The 16,808-nt window shown below is 32.7% G+C and overlaps 1 protein-coding gene and 1 pseudogene across 1 annotated transcript; one reads left to right on the forward strand and one right to left on the reverse strand.

The window, feature by feature from the left end:
- The first annotated feature begins 4,485 nt into the window (after positions 1-4,485).
- LOC114719764 (uncharacterized) lies at positions 4,486-5,452 on the forward strand. The gene is made up of 3 exons (XM_028905294.1): positions 4,486-4,626; positions 4,700-4,804; positions 5,087-5,452. Exons 1-3 carry the CDS (start codon positions 4,486-4,488, stop codon positions 5,450-5,452), a joined length of 612 nt encoding a protein of 203 aa, XP_028761127.1.
- A 3,241-nt stretch (positions 5,453-8,693) lies between these two features.
- On the reverse strand, positions 8,694-12,084 carry LOC114719765 (probable LRR receptor-like serine/threonine-protein kinase At3g47570; annotated as a pseudogene).
- Positions 12,085-16,808: the final 4,724 nt, after the last annotated feature.

A 16,808-nucleotide genomic window follows, 5' to 3' on the forward strand; every position in this document is an offset into this window, starting at 1 on the left:
TATAATATTATGACATCCGAATATATTCAATTAATGAGATTTGAATAACATTTTGATTGTGATTTGGGTATATTGAATTAAATGAGCGAGGAGCATCATTATTAAATGGGATTTTAATTAAAGGCTCAAATGCATAAATTAATAATTAATTTTGAATTTGAATAATATCTTAATTGAGATTTAAATATATTGAATTAAATAAGAAGCATCGTAATTAAATAGTATGTCAATTAGAGGCTTAAATAGAGAAATAAATAGATAAATTTCAATTTTTATATGTTCCTCCTAATTTCCGAATCTCTAATTTAAATCTCATTTAAATGAATAAAAAAATCACACTTCTTATAGAAGTGAATCTTGAGCTACCTTAGATAATATAATTTATTGAAATTTAAAATTTAATCAAATATTCTAGTCCATGCATCGTACAGGAAGAAAGTTCTAGTTATTATAAATAACTAGTTTAACAGACCTCACCTTTTTAATTTACTCAAATTAATTAATTAAATCTTATATTAAGGAGCGGATCTAGTACTTGTCATCTTTCTCCATATCATACTTTATTTACAAGCTAGTTTGTTTGTCGTAAGACAAAAGCCCATCTTTCACACGGTGATTGGAGGGACAATGACAGCGAGTTTCACGTAGAAAAGGAGGGCATTAGCATATGAGAAAGCCTTTTTCACTCTCTACTCATTTTATTATTTGCATATGCTGATCCGTGGGATGTTATACCTTTCCTCTTGACAATTTTCTTTCTCCACATGTCCTTCATCTTCCTTATTTTTTATTCTTTTTATATTATCAGACTTATTTCCCAATATTTCATTCGAAGACACTGTATAGACTTGCAAGAATTAGATGGGAGGCGAAAGAGCTTTTTTTTTTTTTAATTGTATTTTTTGAAATTAAATTAAGACATTGATTTTTGCCCCATTATTAAACTCAAATGATAAGGTCCCAAAACAATTTTCAATTGTAATTGGCATGTGGATAAATGATCTTAAATTATATTAATAAAGGTGTGAAAATAAATGGACTATTCTGGCCTCTGGGTTAGATGCGAAGGCCTGTATTATATTTTCAGTGTTTCGTTCTGTGAGTGATGCCAAAGTCTTGTTAGGTAGGAAAATGTATTCAATCTCTTGCTATTACTGTATTGTTATTATCAGCAGATAGTATTATTTTTTATTACAAAAGAAAAATAAATTTTTATGATGATATAATAGTTAATTGTTCTGTTGTTTTTTTTTCCCAATAAGTGTTGTGTTCAAATAGTTTAAAATAATTATGGTTATGATTTTTTTTGAAGCAGTATTATCAATAGAGTTTATACATTGTAAAAAAATCTGACAAGAATGTCGAAGAGAGACTAAAGGCAAAGGAACGTACGTGGTTGCTTGTTTGGTGGGCTGGGAAATGGTACTTTAAAACAGTACCTAGCATCAGTAATTTTTTCTTTCTATTTGCTGATGATGAAAACCGAAAATGAAAGCTGGTCCAAAAAAAAAAAACCGAAAATGAAAGGAGTCTATGTACACACACACACGAGAGACTCTAAGATAATTTTATCAATTTAATGTTTCTTTAACATGCGAAAATGGGGTATAAGTGACTTATATATAAAAATATAGAAATAGGGTGATATAAAATTAATATTGACTGTCTTGTAGGCTTGCTGGTTGAAGTTTTATGTTTTATTTATTTCAGATATTGTTGGATTAGTGCGTCTGTTTTTAGATTTTGGGCCTCCAATCCGATCCTGTCTCAAAATCAGTTGGTGGTTTTATATCTATCGTTAACTATTGTTTCGTTAAATAGATTGTCTCCAACGTAAAAAAATTACTGTAAATTTATTTTTTTCTGTAATGCACCCGGCAAGTGGATTTGTTGGGTTGAAAATAGAGATACTTATTACCTTCGATTCTTAATATATATATATAAGCCAATTAATAAATTTGAATAGATTAAAAAAAATCAGTTAAATTAAGTATTTGTAATAAATATGTTATTTTAAAAAAAATATTTTTGTTAATAATATATATTAGCTTGAACTATTATTTGATGAAACATTTAACACGTACAATGACTACAAAAACTACCTTAAAAAATGGATAAATATAATAGATAAAAAATTGAGATATTATATTTAGGATCAAATTAAATACTCCTCCGGTCTTAAATATAAGTATCAAACTAACTCTTATATCAAAGGTTGGAAGTAGTATTATAACAGTACTTTATGCTTTATTTCTAGGCTTGTTTGTTTGCGTAAGATTTCAATTCTCAAACAACCTTCCGCCCTCCGGTACTTACAAAAGCCCAGCTTTCACACGGTGATCGGATTTGGAGGGACAATAAGTCAGCAACGACGAGTTTCACTTTTAGACTTTCGGAAAGCGGAGCATATAAGAAAAGCCTTTGTCACTCTTTATTCATTTTATTATTTGGATATGTTGATCCGCGGGACGTTATGCCTTTTCTTCTAACAATGTTCTTTCCACACATGTCCTTCATCTTCCTTATTTTTTATTCTTTTTTATATTAGACACATTTCCATCGAAGACACGTTGTACACTTGCAAGAATTAGATGGGAGGCGGAAGAGCTTTTTTTTTTTTTAAGTTTATTTTTTTAAATTAAGGTAAGACATTATTTTTCCCCATTATTTACATGTATGACTAATTCTTATTATTATGAGCACTCATAACTTAGTTATAAATTTAAAAGTTAATTATTTTTAATTTTTAAGTGGATACTAGATAACAACTGTCCTTGTTTACATGAATTAAAATGAGCCGTTCCTCAAACCAAAATTTGAAGCTTGAACCCATATATAATTAAACCAAATTTTTTTATTTTTCCAGTGAATAATACTTATATTGATAGAAAGAAAGAGTGCATTTGGAAAACCATGTAAAGTCAAACAAATTTTGAAAAATGAAAAAAAAAATCAAATGTACATTTGATTCATAGGGGTCTTTTAGGAAAGATAACATTCATTTATTACAAATAACTAAGTTAACCAATTTTTTTAATAGTCACAAATTAGTTATCTTACTTTTATATTAAGGATTGGAGGTAGTATTAAGGAAATTAGTTATCTTGCGCAACATCCATTTATCTATGTTTAAATGTATAAACTATTATTTTCAAATGATAAGGTCCCAGAACAATTTTTAATTGTTAAGTGTGGCCGGATGATCGTAAATTATAGTTACAAAGTTGCGAATAAACGGAGTATTCCGGTCCCTGGGTTCTATGCATGCGAAGACCTTTGTTGTGTTAGGGCAATATTATATTCTTTTTTTAAAAAAAAAAATTTTGGTGCCTTTTATTTCTAACTGCAAAAGTATTCGGCTACGAATCTCTAGTGGTCTCTCTTAATAATTTCATGATTGTGGAATTTCACTGCAACAAAAAATCAGCAAAAGTTTTTCTGTTGGCGAGGCTTCTGCATTCTCTATATAGTTGGGATTTATAGGAACTAGTTGAACAATCTATAGAATTATTAGTTGTTATTATTTCGTTCAAACAAAACCTTTTACATCTCAATCTTAACGTTCACTACAAAAAAACACCCAATCACTGACAGAATTACCCACGAAAAAATTCTGTCGGTAATTTCTGACGGAAATCCGTCGGAAATTCCGTTGGTAATATTACCAACGGAATTAGCCACAGATTTCCGACGGAATTTTTTCGTGGATAATTCTGTGGGAAATCCAAATTTCCGACGGAATTACCCACGGAAAAATTCCGTCAGTAATTTCCGTCGGAAATCCGTGGCTAATTCCGTCGGTAAGATTACCGACGGAATTTTCGACGAATTTCCGTCGGAAATTACCAACAGAAGGATTTTCGTGGGTAATTCCGTCAAAAATTTTAAAATTTTGTTTTAATCATAAATGATAATAGTTTATATTATATATAATAGCACGATGATTTGTACATGTTTATACATAATTTTTAATTCTTAAACTTAGATTTTTCTTAGCTCATGAATTAAAATTAACAATATCAATATAGGTATAAGAATTTGATATGTTTGATTGTTCTAATAAAAATAAAATCAACTTTCTTTTATCATTTTGTTTTTGTCTTTTCCCAATTAATTTTCTGAGCTCATATTGGACTTGTGACACGATTTAAAATAGTAAAGGAATTGTTTTCATCGTACACTGATCACGGCAAGTTGGTAATGCGTATTGCGTGCTAACGTGCTTAGTGCGGTTCTTCCTCCTCCTCCATATTTTCCGCATTCCTTGCTTTTGCTAGGGTTGAGGTTTCAAATGAAATAGGAGACAATCAGGTTACTTCATTTCAAGAAAATTTTCCGCATTCCTTGCTTTTGCCACAATATGACAGTGCTATCAAGAAAATTTGGAATGGAAAGTGTGCAGAAATTTTAAGAAATACAATGCATACTGTTAGGCAAGACCTATATTAAAAACAAATTAGAGCTAAGTGGATTCCACGTCAAGTGATGGATGAGTTAGAGAGAATATGGGCATCAGAAGATTATAAGGCCAAATGTGAGATAGCTGAAGCCAATCGAGCCTCGACCACAGGAGGTACTCAACACAAAGGTGGTAGTATTCCTAATACTGAGCATAAGAGGAGGCTGGTAAGAATTTATCTTCAAATGAAATCTTTATTTATTTAATGCATGTATAATGCATATTTATAAATAACTACAGGCTTTAGAGTTGGGAAGAGACCCTGCTATGTTTGAACTGTTCAAGAAGACGCATCAAAATGAGAGCACTGGAGCATTTGTGGACAAGCGGGCAGAATTAGTTCATGTGAGTATATGCTTATACTATGTTTGTCATATTGGATCATTTGAACTGTGCTGATGGCTGGAGGCCTGACTAGTTATAGTGTGAGTCTTAGTCTTATTAAATGAGAGCACTGGAACATTAACTGTTTGTTTGATGTCTCTGATTAGTTCCACTTGATTGCAATGACATGTTTTTAGTTTTTGGCCCTAAAACGTTTATTTACAGTCTTCATTATAGTCAACTCTTATTTAATAAATAAAACATTCACTTATTTTATATATTCCTATTACTTTTGTTTTACAGGATGATTTCATAAGGAGAAAGGCATCCATAAGTTCTGAAGGAGGCTCTGCAAGTGTACAATCTAATCAAGCAGAATTTAATATATGGTTAGAGGCTACAGGTGGTAGAAACAAGAAGGGTCGCATCTATGGGTTTGGATCTGAGGCTGACGGTGACATTGGTTGTACACAAGCATCTCCTCCTTCCATCAGCACCACAAGCATCCATCCTAATGTTGAAAATGAATTACGCATGAAGATAACGGTGCTTACAGAGGAGAATGAACAAATCAAACAACAGAATGTCATGATCATGTCTGCATTGGAAAAATGGGGAATTACATTTCCTTTGCCCTCTAACAGTACAAATGCAGAAAATGACAATTGAGAGTTATTATGTAGTTGAGTAATTGACTCTAGTATAAGACTTTTGACATTTCAAATATTTTTCATTGAGAATCTATGTTTAGACTACTTTTTAATTACACTATCTTTGACTTTCAACAAATTTAATTATTTTTTGTTATGCTTTTTAATTATTTGCTCTCCATTTAAAAACTAACAAATAAATAAAATAATATATAAGAAAATTAAAAAAACCAAATTCCTAATTAGCCACGGAATTTGTGACGGATTTCCGTGACTAATTAGCCAAGGAATTACCCACAGAAAATTCCGTGGAGTTACCCACGGAATATTCCGTGGCTAATTAGCCACGGAATTTTCCGTGGGTAAATCCGTGGCTACTTAGCCACGGAATTTTCCGTCGGTAACTCCGTGGCTACTTAGCCACGGAATTTTCCATCCGCAATTTCTGGCGGAAAATTTCCGTCACAAGTTTCTGACGGATTTTCCGTCGGTAATTCCGCCACAATTAGCGACGGAGTCAGAATTCCGTCGCTAAAATATTTAGTGACGGTTTAACTAACGACGGAAGTTATTCCGTCAGAAATTCCGTCGGTAATTCCGTACCGTCGCTAATCCGTTGGAAATTCCATCGGTAAATCCGTCAGTAATTCAGTGTTTTTTTGTAGTGGTTGGTTATATGGGAAAGCAACTCAGAAATATCATCTCGTGAATCTCAGTCATTTGGAAAATTCAAAGAAGCCCAATGTGCGTTTTTTATTCAATTGAGGGAAACAAATCAAAGGATAAAGTATAGTTTTAGTTTTTAACCTCTTATTTAATTTAGTCTCTTAATTTTAAAAACTACATTTATAGTCCTTTAATCCTAAGGCCGTCAACAAAAAAAATGATGATATTAAGAAATTTAACGTTGAGAAAACATTCTCAAATACTAATATATTAAATTTAATTTTTAAAACAATCATGATTGTTACTAAAAAAATTATCGTTTAAGACTAATAATTTTAGAGTTAAAGGAATAAAAATAAAATTTTTAAAACTAAAAGATTAAACTAAAACCTTGTACAAAATCAAAAGATGAAATGTATACTTTAGAAAATGCATGTCGATTTTATTAAAATAGTTGTTTCAGCCATTTGCATTGAGAACTACTCTCTTAGTGAAAAATCTCTTAATATGTACAATAGATATTTATATTAATTGTAATTTTGTGAGGCAAAGTGAATTTATATAATATATTTTGGACAAAAACAATTTTTTTTTACTAGTTCTTACATTCAAGACGGGATGAAATACTATATAATTGACACTGAAAGTTTTCTTTTAAAAACAAGGCTCCTTTTCCTAGCTTTACCAAGTCCAAGTATAGATGTTTACTTCTTTATTTATTTTTATTTTTTTTGTGGAAATTCATTTCTGATGTATTTTATCCTAAATCTAGCCCAATTGATCTGAAGTCACTTGCGGTGGCATAGAGATGACGGAGCCATTCGTCGAGAGCTAGCCACTGGTTCACCGGGAACGCTACTTTCCCACAGATAGGCTGCCACTGACGGTGATTTCGACGGAATCTAAGTACCACTCTGACTTGTTCCCTTCGCCGTTGGATGTGACGGTGACGGCACAAACACTGAGACAAGTGCCCCTGCAGCTGAAGACGTCGAGGTTGTCCCGCTCGAAGTAGTCATGACCGCCCGCCATTATGCCCCAACTTCAGAGGTTGTTGACTGTAAAACTATTGCCGGAAGAGGACATTAACTTGAGCCCGATGACGGAGTCCGTTCCTGCATCTTTGCGATCTCCTGTCTTCACTCTCACAATTTACTGGCACTGCTGCTGCATATACATGCATATACACAACTAAGTAGAAGGAATAAAAGATTTGAAACTAATAATAACGTAACAGGAGAGCAATTACTTACAGAAGTAGCCATTGCAGCGAAGCTTATGAGTGAGACTAGAAAAACAAGACAAGACAATGAAATAACTCTAGGAGCCATTTGTTTAGTTTGTGACGCTACGTATACTGATCGATCTATGAGGATGAGAAACGCTGAAACAACCTCTCTATGCTTTCGTGTGTGTGTGTGTGTGTGTCTGTGTAGGGCGAGATATACATATATGGTGATAACTTGGTCTCACTTTTTGATCCAATTCATTTTATTATTATGTGGACAAGTTGATAACGTGGGATGTCATCAACCTTTCGTTCTGTTATAACGTGGTCTGATGAACACATGTCCTGCATGCGTGCAGTCCCATTTCGAACCATAACCAAGAGAATTAATTAAACACAGCCACCCATGATATCATATATATACATATCATATATATATATATATAGAACCAAATGTATATCACCTCAGTGTCAGGATAAGCATGGCAGGAAATGTCTAGCTCAAACAGATGAAGTGACGAACTTGGAAACAAGTGTATGCAAATGGTTCACAAATTACTACACGCAAAGGAATATGATGAGTTTAATCCTCAGTAGTGTATACAATGAATCTCATTTTCTAGTATCTACTGTTCATTCCGGAGGGAAAATCATGGTCCTGAATCCAACACAAAAAGCAAGCCCAGCAACAAGCCCTAGTTCACCCTCCAACAATGTTGAACCTTGTAGATTCAAGGCGCCTAATATCAGCCGGGCACTCTATTAATATGCTAATTAAGAGTAAAGATGTAGATTCTCAATAATCCACCAATAGAGTGAAGAAATCTATTGATCTTTGATCAGACCTAATACTATATTTTCTTACATAGATCTGTTATGGCCATGTATTAAATAAAAATAACAATAATAATAGTCGGTGGTTTCTGTTGCGGCTGTTGTTCTGATAATCTGATCTATTTTATTTAGTAAGCTAGTTCGATTTCTATGCAATTTCTGTTATATGCGTTTTGGTGGCTTCGTTGCTTTGGTGTTCTGGTCAATTTTGTTTATTGAATTTAGTAAATTTAATTAATCGTGTGTCACTTTCACATATGCAGCATTAATCTGCATGTCTTTGCGTACTTCAATGTTAAAACCTTTACATATATATAAATGTAAATGATTTTAATCATGTTTGAATATATATGATGATTAACAACAACAAAAAGGAAGGTTTAATCTCAAGTCTCGACCACGTACAAATAAAACCATAAACATGAAGCAGACCTTGTAATGATCTGTCCATATATATAAACTTGCGGAGCCAACGTGGAGACTCAGTAATACAAAACATGCACACATATCACATACGGCCACAAAATAAACATGCCGAAGCTATATAACAACGTTAGGCCCACCCCAATCACAACTCGAACATTTGAAGGAAACTGATCAGCCACGATTCTGTTACCTACAACAATAAATCCAAAAATGAAATGCTGTAATCATTAAATACAAGATAAAATACAATAAGTAAATCAAATTGGTACGTGTGCAAATCAAATTGAACCAAGAGTATCTCACCATAAAGGTAAATAGCTTTTGATAGAATTTAGCCCCCTGATGACATCAATTGCACTCCTTCTTTCATGAGGTGATTCCATTGAACATGCAAGTCCGATCTCAAATAAAGAACAAAAGCATTTCTCGATATTAGGATGAATTTTCATCATGTTCTTTGATGAGTCTCCTGGTGCTAACACTATATGTTCCAGCTCTCGTGGAAGAATAGTTGGGCTCACAACCTCCAAAAGCTTATTTGGTAATGAAATTTTCACATATGTTTGAAGATTGTAACCATCTTTAAACATACCTTCAGTGGGTCTTTTTTTAGTTAACATCTCTAACACAAGAATGCCAAAACTATACATGTCACCTTGTACTGATGCCTTAGTACCCATTCCATACTCTGAAATATTGTAAGCATATTAACTCTCTTAGTTATATAAATGATCATTGAAAAATGAAAAATTATTAGTTTAAAAGCACAACGAATTTGAATGACGACCACCTTGTATAAAAACCTATCAAATGATACCTGGTGGAACATAGCCAATAGTACCCTTTATTCCAATTGTGCTGCTTTGTTCATTAGAGATTACTCCATCAGTTGAGAGTAATCTTGCTAATCCAAAATCACTCAAATGAGCAACCATGTTGCCATCAAGGAGGATATTACTTGGCTTCAAATCACAATGAATTAGAGGTTGCCCACATTCATAGTGAAGATAATTTAATGCAGACACAACATCGATAAGAATAGTTATCATTTGATCAAGAAGCAAAATTCTTAGATGATCTGGATTTCCCGTTATAGGATGCAACCAATTTTCCAAGTTTCCATTTACCATATACTCACAAACTAGTGCCTTAAATTCGTGGCCCTTGTAATCTATGCTGGAGCAACATGTTATAATTTTTACTAGATTTCGATGCTTTAAATTTCCAAGTGCATTACATTCAGCAACGAAACTCTTGTGAGCTCCCCTTATTTGGAGGTTGATGACTTTTATAGCAACAACTTCTTCAGACTCAAAACTTCCCTTATATACAGAGCCAAAACTCCCAGATCCTATCAAGTTGTTGATAGAGAATCCATCTGTAGCATTATGCAAACTTTGAAATGACACTGTGGGAATCAATTCAATTATTGAAGAACTTGAAGAAGATTTCTTCCTTCTTTTCCTCCCATAATAAATAGTAACAGCAGATGCTAGAAGAAGAAAAGCAGCCACACAACACACTGATATGATCAACTTGAAGTTTTGATGTTTGCTTTGTCTGATAGATTTGACTGGGCATGGTGGCAGCTCCAACTTTGATATACCTCCACAAAGCTTGCTATTTCCCGCAAGTGATATTGCACTTGCATTGGCAAAAACACCTTTGCTTGGTACCTCCCCGTCAAGCATGTTGAAGGAAACATTTAGGTAATCCAATAAAGCAATATCTTGTAGGCCTTTTGGAATTGATCCCGACAGATTATTTTGTGATAAGTCTAGATATCTTAGACCTTTCAATGAAGCCAAAGAGAAAGGGATGGTTTCTTGGAAGAAGTTCCCTTGCAAAAAGAGATACTCTAAGCTTTGGCAATCTCCAATAGTTTGAGGAATGCTTCCAGAAAAATGATTATGAGAGACATCCAATTTACCAATATTTTTCAAGTTTCCAACCTCTTTTGGGAGGTCCCCTCTAAAAGTTGCGTGATAAGTTCAATAAAACTGAAATAGATGAAAGAGTAATCAGTTGGACTGGTACGACTCCACTAAAACGGTTTAGTGCTAAATTGAGATATTGCAGACTTTCACAATTCCCAATATTTGGGGGAACTTTTCCTTCTAACATGTTATCTGACAAATCTAGGTGAAATAACTGAGTGAGGTTACCTATGAAATGAATTACTTCTCCAGACAACTTGTTTTCATGCAAAATTAACTCTTCCATCTTCTGAAAGTTCCCAAAGGTAATTGGGATGATGCCAGTGAGTCGATTCATCTCCATATCTAGCAACATCAAGTTAAAAAGGTTTCCTAATGACACGGGAATTCTACCACATATTTGATTTTGTGAAAGCGCGAGTTGTTTGAGCTGGGTGGACAAATTGCCTATGGTATTTGGTAAATTGCCCCCGAAATTATTTTGCTCCAAGAATATATGAGTCAACTTGCTGCAGTTGCACAAAGAATTTAGAAACTCCCAGTCTTTTGAAGAATTACTTCCCAGACTATTCATACCGAGCTCTAGAATTGAAAGGTCATGCAACTTTCCAAGATTAGGAATTTGCCCTGCAAAGTTATTTCCTCCTATAGAGATCAATACAAGCATAGTTGCGTTTGCAATGGATGGTGGGATATGACCTGAGAATTGATTTCCTCCGATGGCGAAGATTCGGAGATTAGGGAGATTGATGAACATATTGGCTGGGAGAGAGCCATTGAATTTATTAGATGCATTTACCATGCCATTGAATGGATTTGATGAAAGTACGATGCTAGTGAGAGATGACAAATTGTAAAGTGCAGAAGGAATTGCACCTGAAAGCTTGTTGCCACCTAGATTAATTTTTTTCAATTTTTCTAGACGACCTATATCTTCAGGTATGGTCCCCTCCAAGTTATTGCTATCTAGAGAAAGAATCCTAAGTGAAGTAAGATTCCACAAGGAAGTTGGGATTTCTCCAGTGAAATTGTTTTCAAGTAGACACAAACCTTCAAGCTTATGGAGGGAGCCAATCTCCATTGGTATCTTGCCAGTGAGATGATTCCCTTAGCTTCAAATGCTAGGACGTTGAGGTTAGAGCAACTTGTGATGTTGAATGGAAATTCTCCTGTCAACGTATTATTGTCAAAATAAAGCTCCCGCAGTCGGAACAAACGACCCAGCTCTTGTGGTATCTCTCCATGGAAATTATTGTTGTCAAGACTGATGAGTCTTAGTAAGGAGAGATTACCAATGAAAGGTGATATGGTACCAGATAATTGATATCCTGTCAGATCTAACACAGTAACTCTCCGATGCTTGCGGCCGCAAGAGATTCCACGCCAATTGCGGAAGTGTGCTGAAGCATTCCAAGAGTCCAAGATGTGATGTGGATCACTGGATATTGATTCCTTGAAGTTGATTAAAGACAAACGATCAGTTTCATTGCCCGGAAATGATGAAGCAGATTTGAAGGATTGAAATATGAGAGTAAAGAAGACAAGTAAGTGAAGGGACATGGTTGAGAAACAGTAGACAAGTTCAAGAACTGTTTGTATGGAGAAGCACACTTGTGCTCTGTTATTAGTCGGACTTAAGTAGAGGAGGCCGAATATTCAAAGACGTGTTTGTGGGCTCGCGGATCTTCACTAGTCAATTGAATATAACAAAAATTTTAAATATATATTAAAATTATTTTTGGGTAAATAAAAGTTTTTAACTGATTATTAAGTACTATTTATGTTAAGAATGGTATTTTGATTAAAAAAAATGTCAACAGTGTGATTTAACAACAGTTAGGTGAATGAAATGAAATTATGAGGGAATAGAATATAAGCTTTAGTCTTTAATCTTTAGGGTCGTCGTGGAAACTTCAAAGAAGCCAAATATCCATTTAATGGGCGGTGGGGTCTTTGTAGTTAGCGCTGTCTTTTTGAAAATCTTCTCACGCAAAATTCTACATTTTTAACAGGAGCTTTCCTTGCGACAACGAAGACTAAGTCTTGTTTGGTTGCAAATCCTAGTCATTCTCTTAGTATAATAATTTGTTATATTAGCATTTAAAATATTATTCTTTATTACCAAAGAAAAATAAGGACAAAAATATATTTTATGAGAATATATAGTAGTTACCTTTTTGGAAAATCATTGTAAGGTCCCAAAAAGAATAGAATTAATAAAAAGCATAGATGACAACTGAACAACATGAATGTTGTTGTCATTTTTTTCTATACTAGAACTTAGGGCTGCACAATAGACGGACCGGACCAGACCAGAGCCCAACCCGAAGTCTAGTCTGATTTTTGGTCGGACTGGGTTGATAGTTTGTGGTCTGGTCTAGTCCAGTGATGACCCAAGGTCGGGTTGGACTAAACTTGGTCTACCAGACTGGTGGACTGATCTAGGCAGTCCAATTGTCCAATTTTCTTCTTTTTTTTAAATTTTTTTCTTTATGAGAAATAAGATTTCAACATGATAGGTACAATTAAGACAATAAAAAATACCTATAATCATATGAAACTCGTCCTAAAATATTAAGACTTCATCATAAATACATAAAAATATCCAAAAACATTAAAAACAATTAAAGGCACCATCTAAATTACAAATTATTGAAAAATAAAAAATTCACCTAGACTGGACTGGACCAGTCTAGGTAATATGATCACTTGGTCCGAAACCTGGTCCAACTCGACCAACTAGTCTGGTCCAGTTTAGTCTAATTCCATTATATAGTTAATTTGGACTGGATTGGACCGGACAAGACCACTTTGAGTTGGACTGGACCGGACCGGACCGTCGGGTTTTTGCACACCCCTACTAGTAGAACTTGTCCATTGACATAGTATGGGATTTTTTTGGTAATTACATTATTTACTTAATACCTCATAGTAATTTTTTCTAACCTTTTATAAGTATAATTATGAATTTTATGACATTTTTGCAATAAATATTGAGTGTCACACACAGGCCTTTTCAGTGAAATTTTACCTTATCATTATAATTATATTTTATTCTAAAGGAACCCATAATTCTAAGCCACTCCTTTAATATTTTTTCAATTATCAACTCACATACCGAACAACTTAATTCTTATACTTTATCGAATTAAGGAATATAAACTATAAGGCTGTGTTTTGAATATGTAGCGATTGACTTCTTCTAATAATCTGTTTTGAATATTGAACCAAGACTTATGAGCATATCATATCACTTTGTATAATGGGAAGAAGAATGTTGTTCTATTGAGTTGGTGGGTAGTCTAATATTCTATCTTAAAATATAAAAGGCTTATAACTTAATGATACCAAAAGCTTTTTTTTAAAAAAAAAAGATATTTTTTAACCGTGAGGTTGTGAATTTGAATCTGTTACCGAGAGAATGCGTGAATTATAGTAAAAAAATATATAAAAACTAGTATATTTGCATATTTAGGGGGTGTTTGGATGAAGCCAAACCATGGTTTGCAGAATAGCTTCTGGAGAATAAATTCTGGAGAGAATAGATTTTAAAAGAATAGCTTTTCTGAAAAAGTGATTCTGATAAAGTGAGAGTGTTTGGATAGTTGTTGTCAGAAGTGCTTTTTTATATGTGGAAATTACTAAAAAGGACATAAGTTTAAATGATAATTACATATAAGATATATTTCATAATATATGTTTATTTGAAGTAAATAAATAATATTAATACAAAAATTAATACGTATATATATTAATAAAATAAATAAAAATGTTTTTTTGCAAAATGATTTAATAAAATAATAAAATATGTATATATATTAATAAATAATATATATTAATAAAATAATTAAAATTAAAACGTATATATATTAACAAAATAAGTAAATATGTTTTTTTGTAAAATATATTATTTAACCTCACCCTCACAGACTCGGTCACTCCCCTTCCCTGATTGACGATCAGATTCCTGGGCCCACCAACAATCAATTATTTGAAGCAAGCAGAAGCAGCCCTCCGTCTCATTATCCGAAACCAAGGTTTTGAGGGACAAAACCATGGTTTCCCTCAAAACCATGGTTTCAGTTTTTTGAGGGGTGTTTGGCAAATTTTTTTCCAAACCATGGTTTGGGAGGAGAGCCAAACACCCCCTTAATATCCGTGAACTGAGTAGGTAGGTGTGTTAACTTTCTATCTTTAAATATAAAAACTTTATACTTAATATTCAGTGCACCACTGATGATTTAATAATAATTTGAAGTTTGTGAAATTTCACTGCTCCAACTTCTTGACAATAAAGTTAAATTTCGGTACATGCATTCAGGCAAAAAGAAAAAAAACAAGGAAAGAAAAATGGCGTCCGGTATAAGAGGGCAAGAAATAAAAAGGAAAGAATAAATATAATAAATTTGATTGGAATGAGTTTTTCAACCCACATGGAAATTAATTCAAAAATACGAGATAATATCTTAGAAAAATGTCACAATAAAAAAAATACTTAATTTGACAGCTGGCTGAGAAATTGGGTTGGAGGTTGGAGGTTGGAAATGTGTGTGTGGCCCAGTCCAAAGCGTGGGAGTAGAAGTCAAAGAAGGCCACCCGGGAATGGAAATAAGCGGACAACAACAGTGACACGTCATATTTGACAATTTCAAAGAACTTAAAAGCAAGTTGATCCATCAGGTTCAACATCAAAAAAGGGCGCGTGGAATGCAATGTCTTATTTGGTTATCGTTGTTTTATTATTATTGTTGTTGTTGTTATTATTTAATATTATTTTACTTATCATTATTACATTTATTTCTATTTTACTCAAGGAAAAGGGGAAAGCAGTCTTTTATGTACACATAGAGTTCTAGATATACTATTAGGAGAGGCTCAAACGGTTGGACGAGACCATATCTAGGCCGGCATTGCAAGGTCGATGGGGGCTGAAATTTTAAAAATACGTCAATTTGTTAGGTTCAGTTTTTAAACTGACAGGTTCAAGATCGGTCCATGGGCTTTTGGTCCTTTTAAGAAAAAAAACTATTTTCATATTTATTATTTTTTATTAAAACAAAAATAAAATAATAAAATTATTAATAAAAGACATAAATATGAATAAAATTAAGTCACAAATACAAAATATCATCATATCTAAATATTCATCAATATCCAAGAACATCTAAAACATCCATCAACAAGACAACAATATCCAAAAATTTTATTAATAGTGCAAATGTGTGATAGACAAACATTATATATCATTAATTTTTTAAAATTTTGTCATCACTGTAATCAATTGCTCTTCTTCACAGGTATGCTCTTGTTTCATAGCAAAAATATAAAGTTTTTTCTCTTTATAGGAATATCATTTTTAAATTTTATAGTCTAGCTATTAATTTACTTTAGTTTGAGAAGCATTATTGAGACTCATGAAGTTCTAATTCAAATGATAGAATCACAAGTTATATAAGTATAAAAATACTCTCTTGTCAAATATATATAGTTTAAAAATATAAATACATATAATATAAATCAAATCACTATTAAAATCCAAATTAAACCATTTTTTAAAATTTATTTGGAAAAAATATTGTCTAAAATTAAATAAATCAAACGATTCTATGAAATTTAATTTCAAAATGATCATAATAACTAAATATTTGAAATATCATTAACAATATAAAAAAATTAATAATATTATAATTATACAAAAAAAATTTTAAAAAAACCAAAAAAAGGTTAAAAAGCTCTTGACCGTACAGGACCAATTTTTTAAAGCCCATTTCTTATTTGAATAAAAAAAATTTTAAGTTTAGTCCTCACAATTTTTTGGCCTAGACCTAGCCAGCGAGCTTGTTCCATTTTTCCAACTCTGAGCTAGATAGACTTATGTCTAGGTGAGCTTCGAAAGAGGAAGTTGTGGGCTTGCACTCCTTGGAGGAAGCTTGCTAGGAAACCAAAAGGCAAGAATGAGCCCGCTATTATGCTATGAAAGAAGGGCTATTAATCGTTTCTTCAAAAGCAAAAATTACTTCTTTTTTTTAGTAAGTGATATAAATGAGAGTAATTTTGTCTCAACTTATATTAAAATATTTTTTTAAGTATTTTTGGGATCCCAAACACTTTCATACTTTTAGAATCTCCAAAAGCTTTTATGTGCATAATTCAATATAAAACTTTTCTCACATACTTATCTTGTCTTTCACGATTAAAAAGCAACTTTTAAAAGATTTTATCTTAATTCCAAACAAACCCTAACTATAAGTAATAAGCTTATTTACTTTTTTTTTTCCTACAAC

This window comes from Neltuma alba, unplaced genomic scaffold (assembly GCF_004799145.2).
Source record: "Neltuma alba isolate B1F8T4 unplaced genomic scaffold, ASM479914v2 tig00011943_pilon, whole genome shotgun sequence".
Taxonomy (NCBI): Eukaryota; Viridiplantae; Streptophyta; class Magnoliopsida; order Fabales; family Fabaceae; genus Neltuma; species Neltuma alba.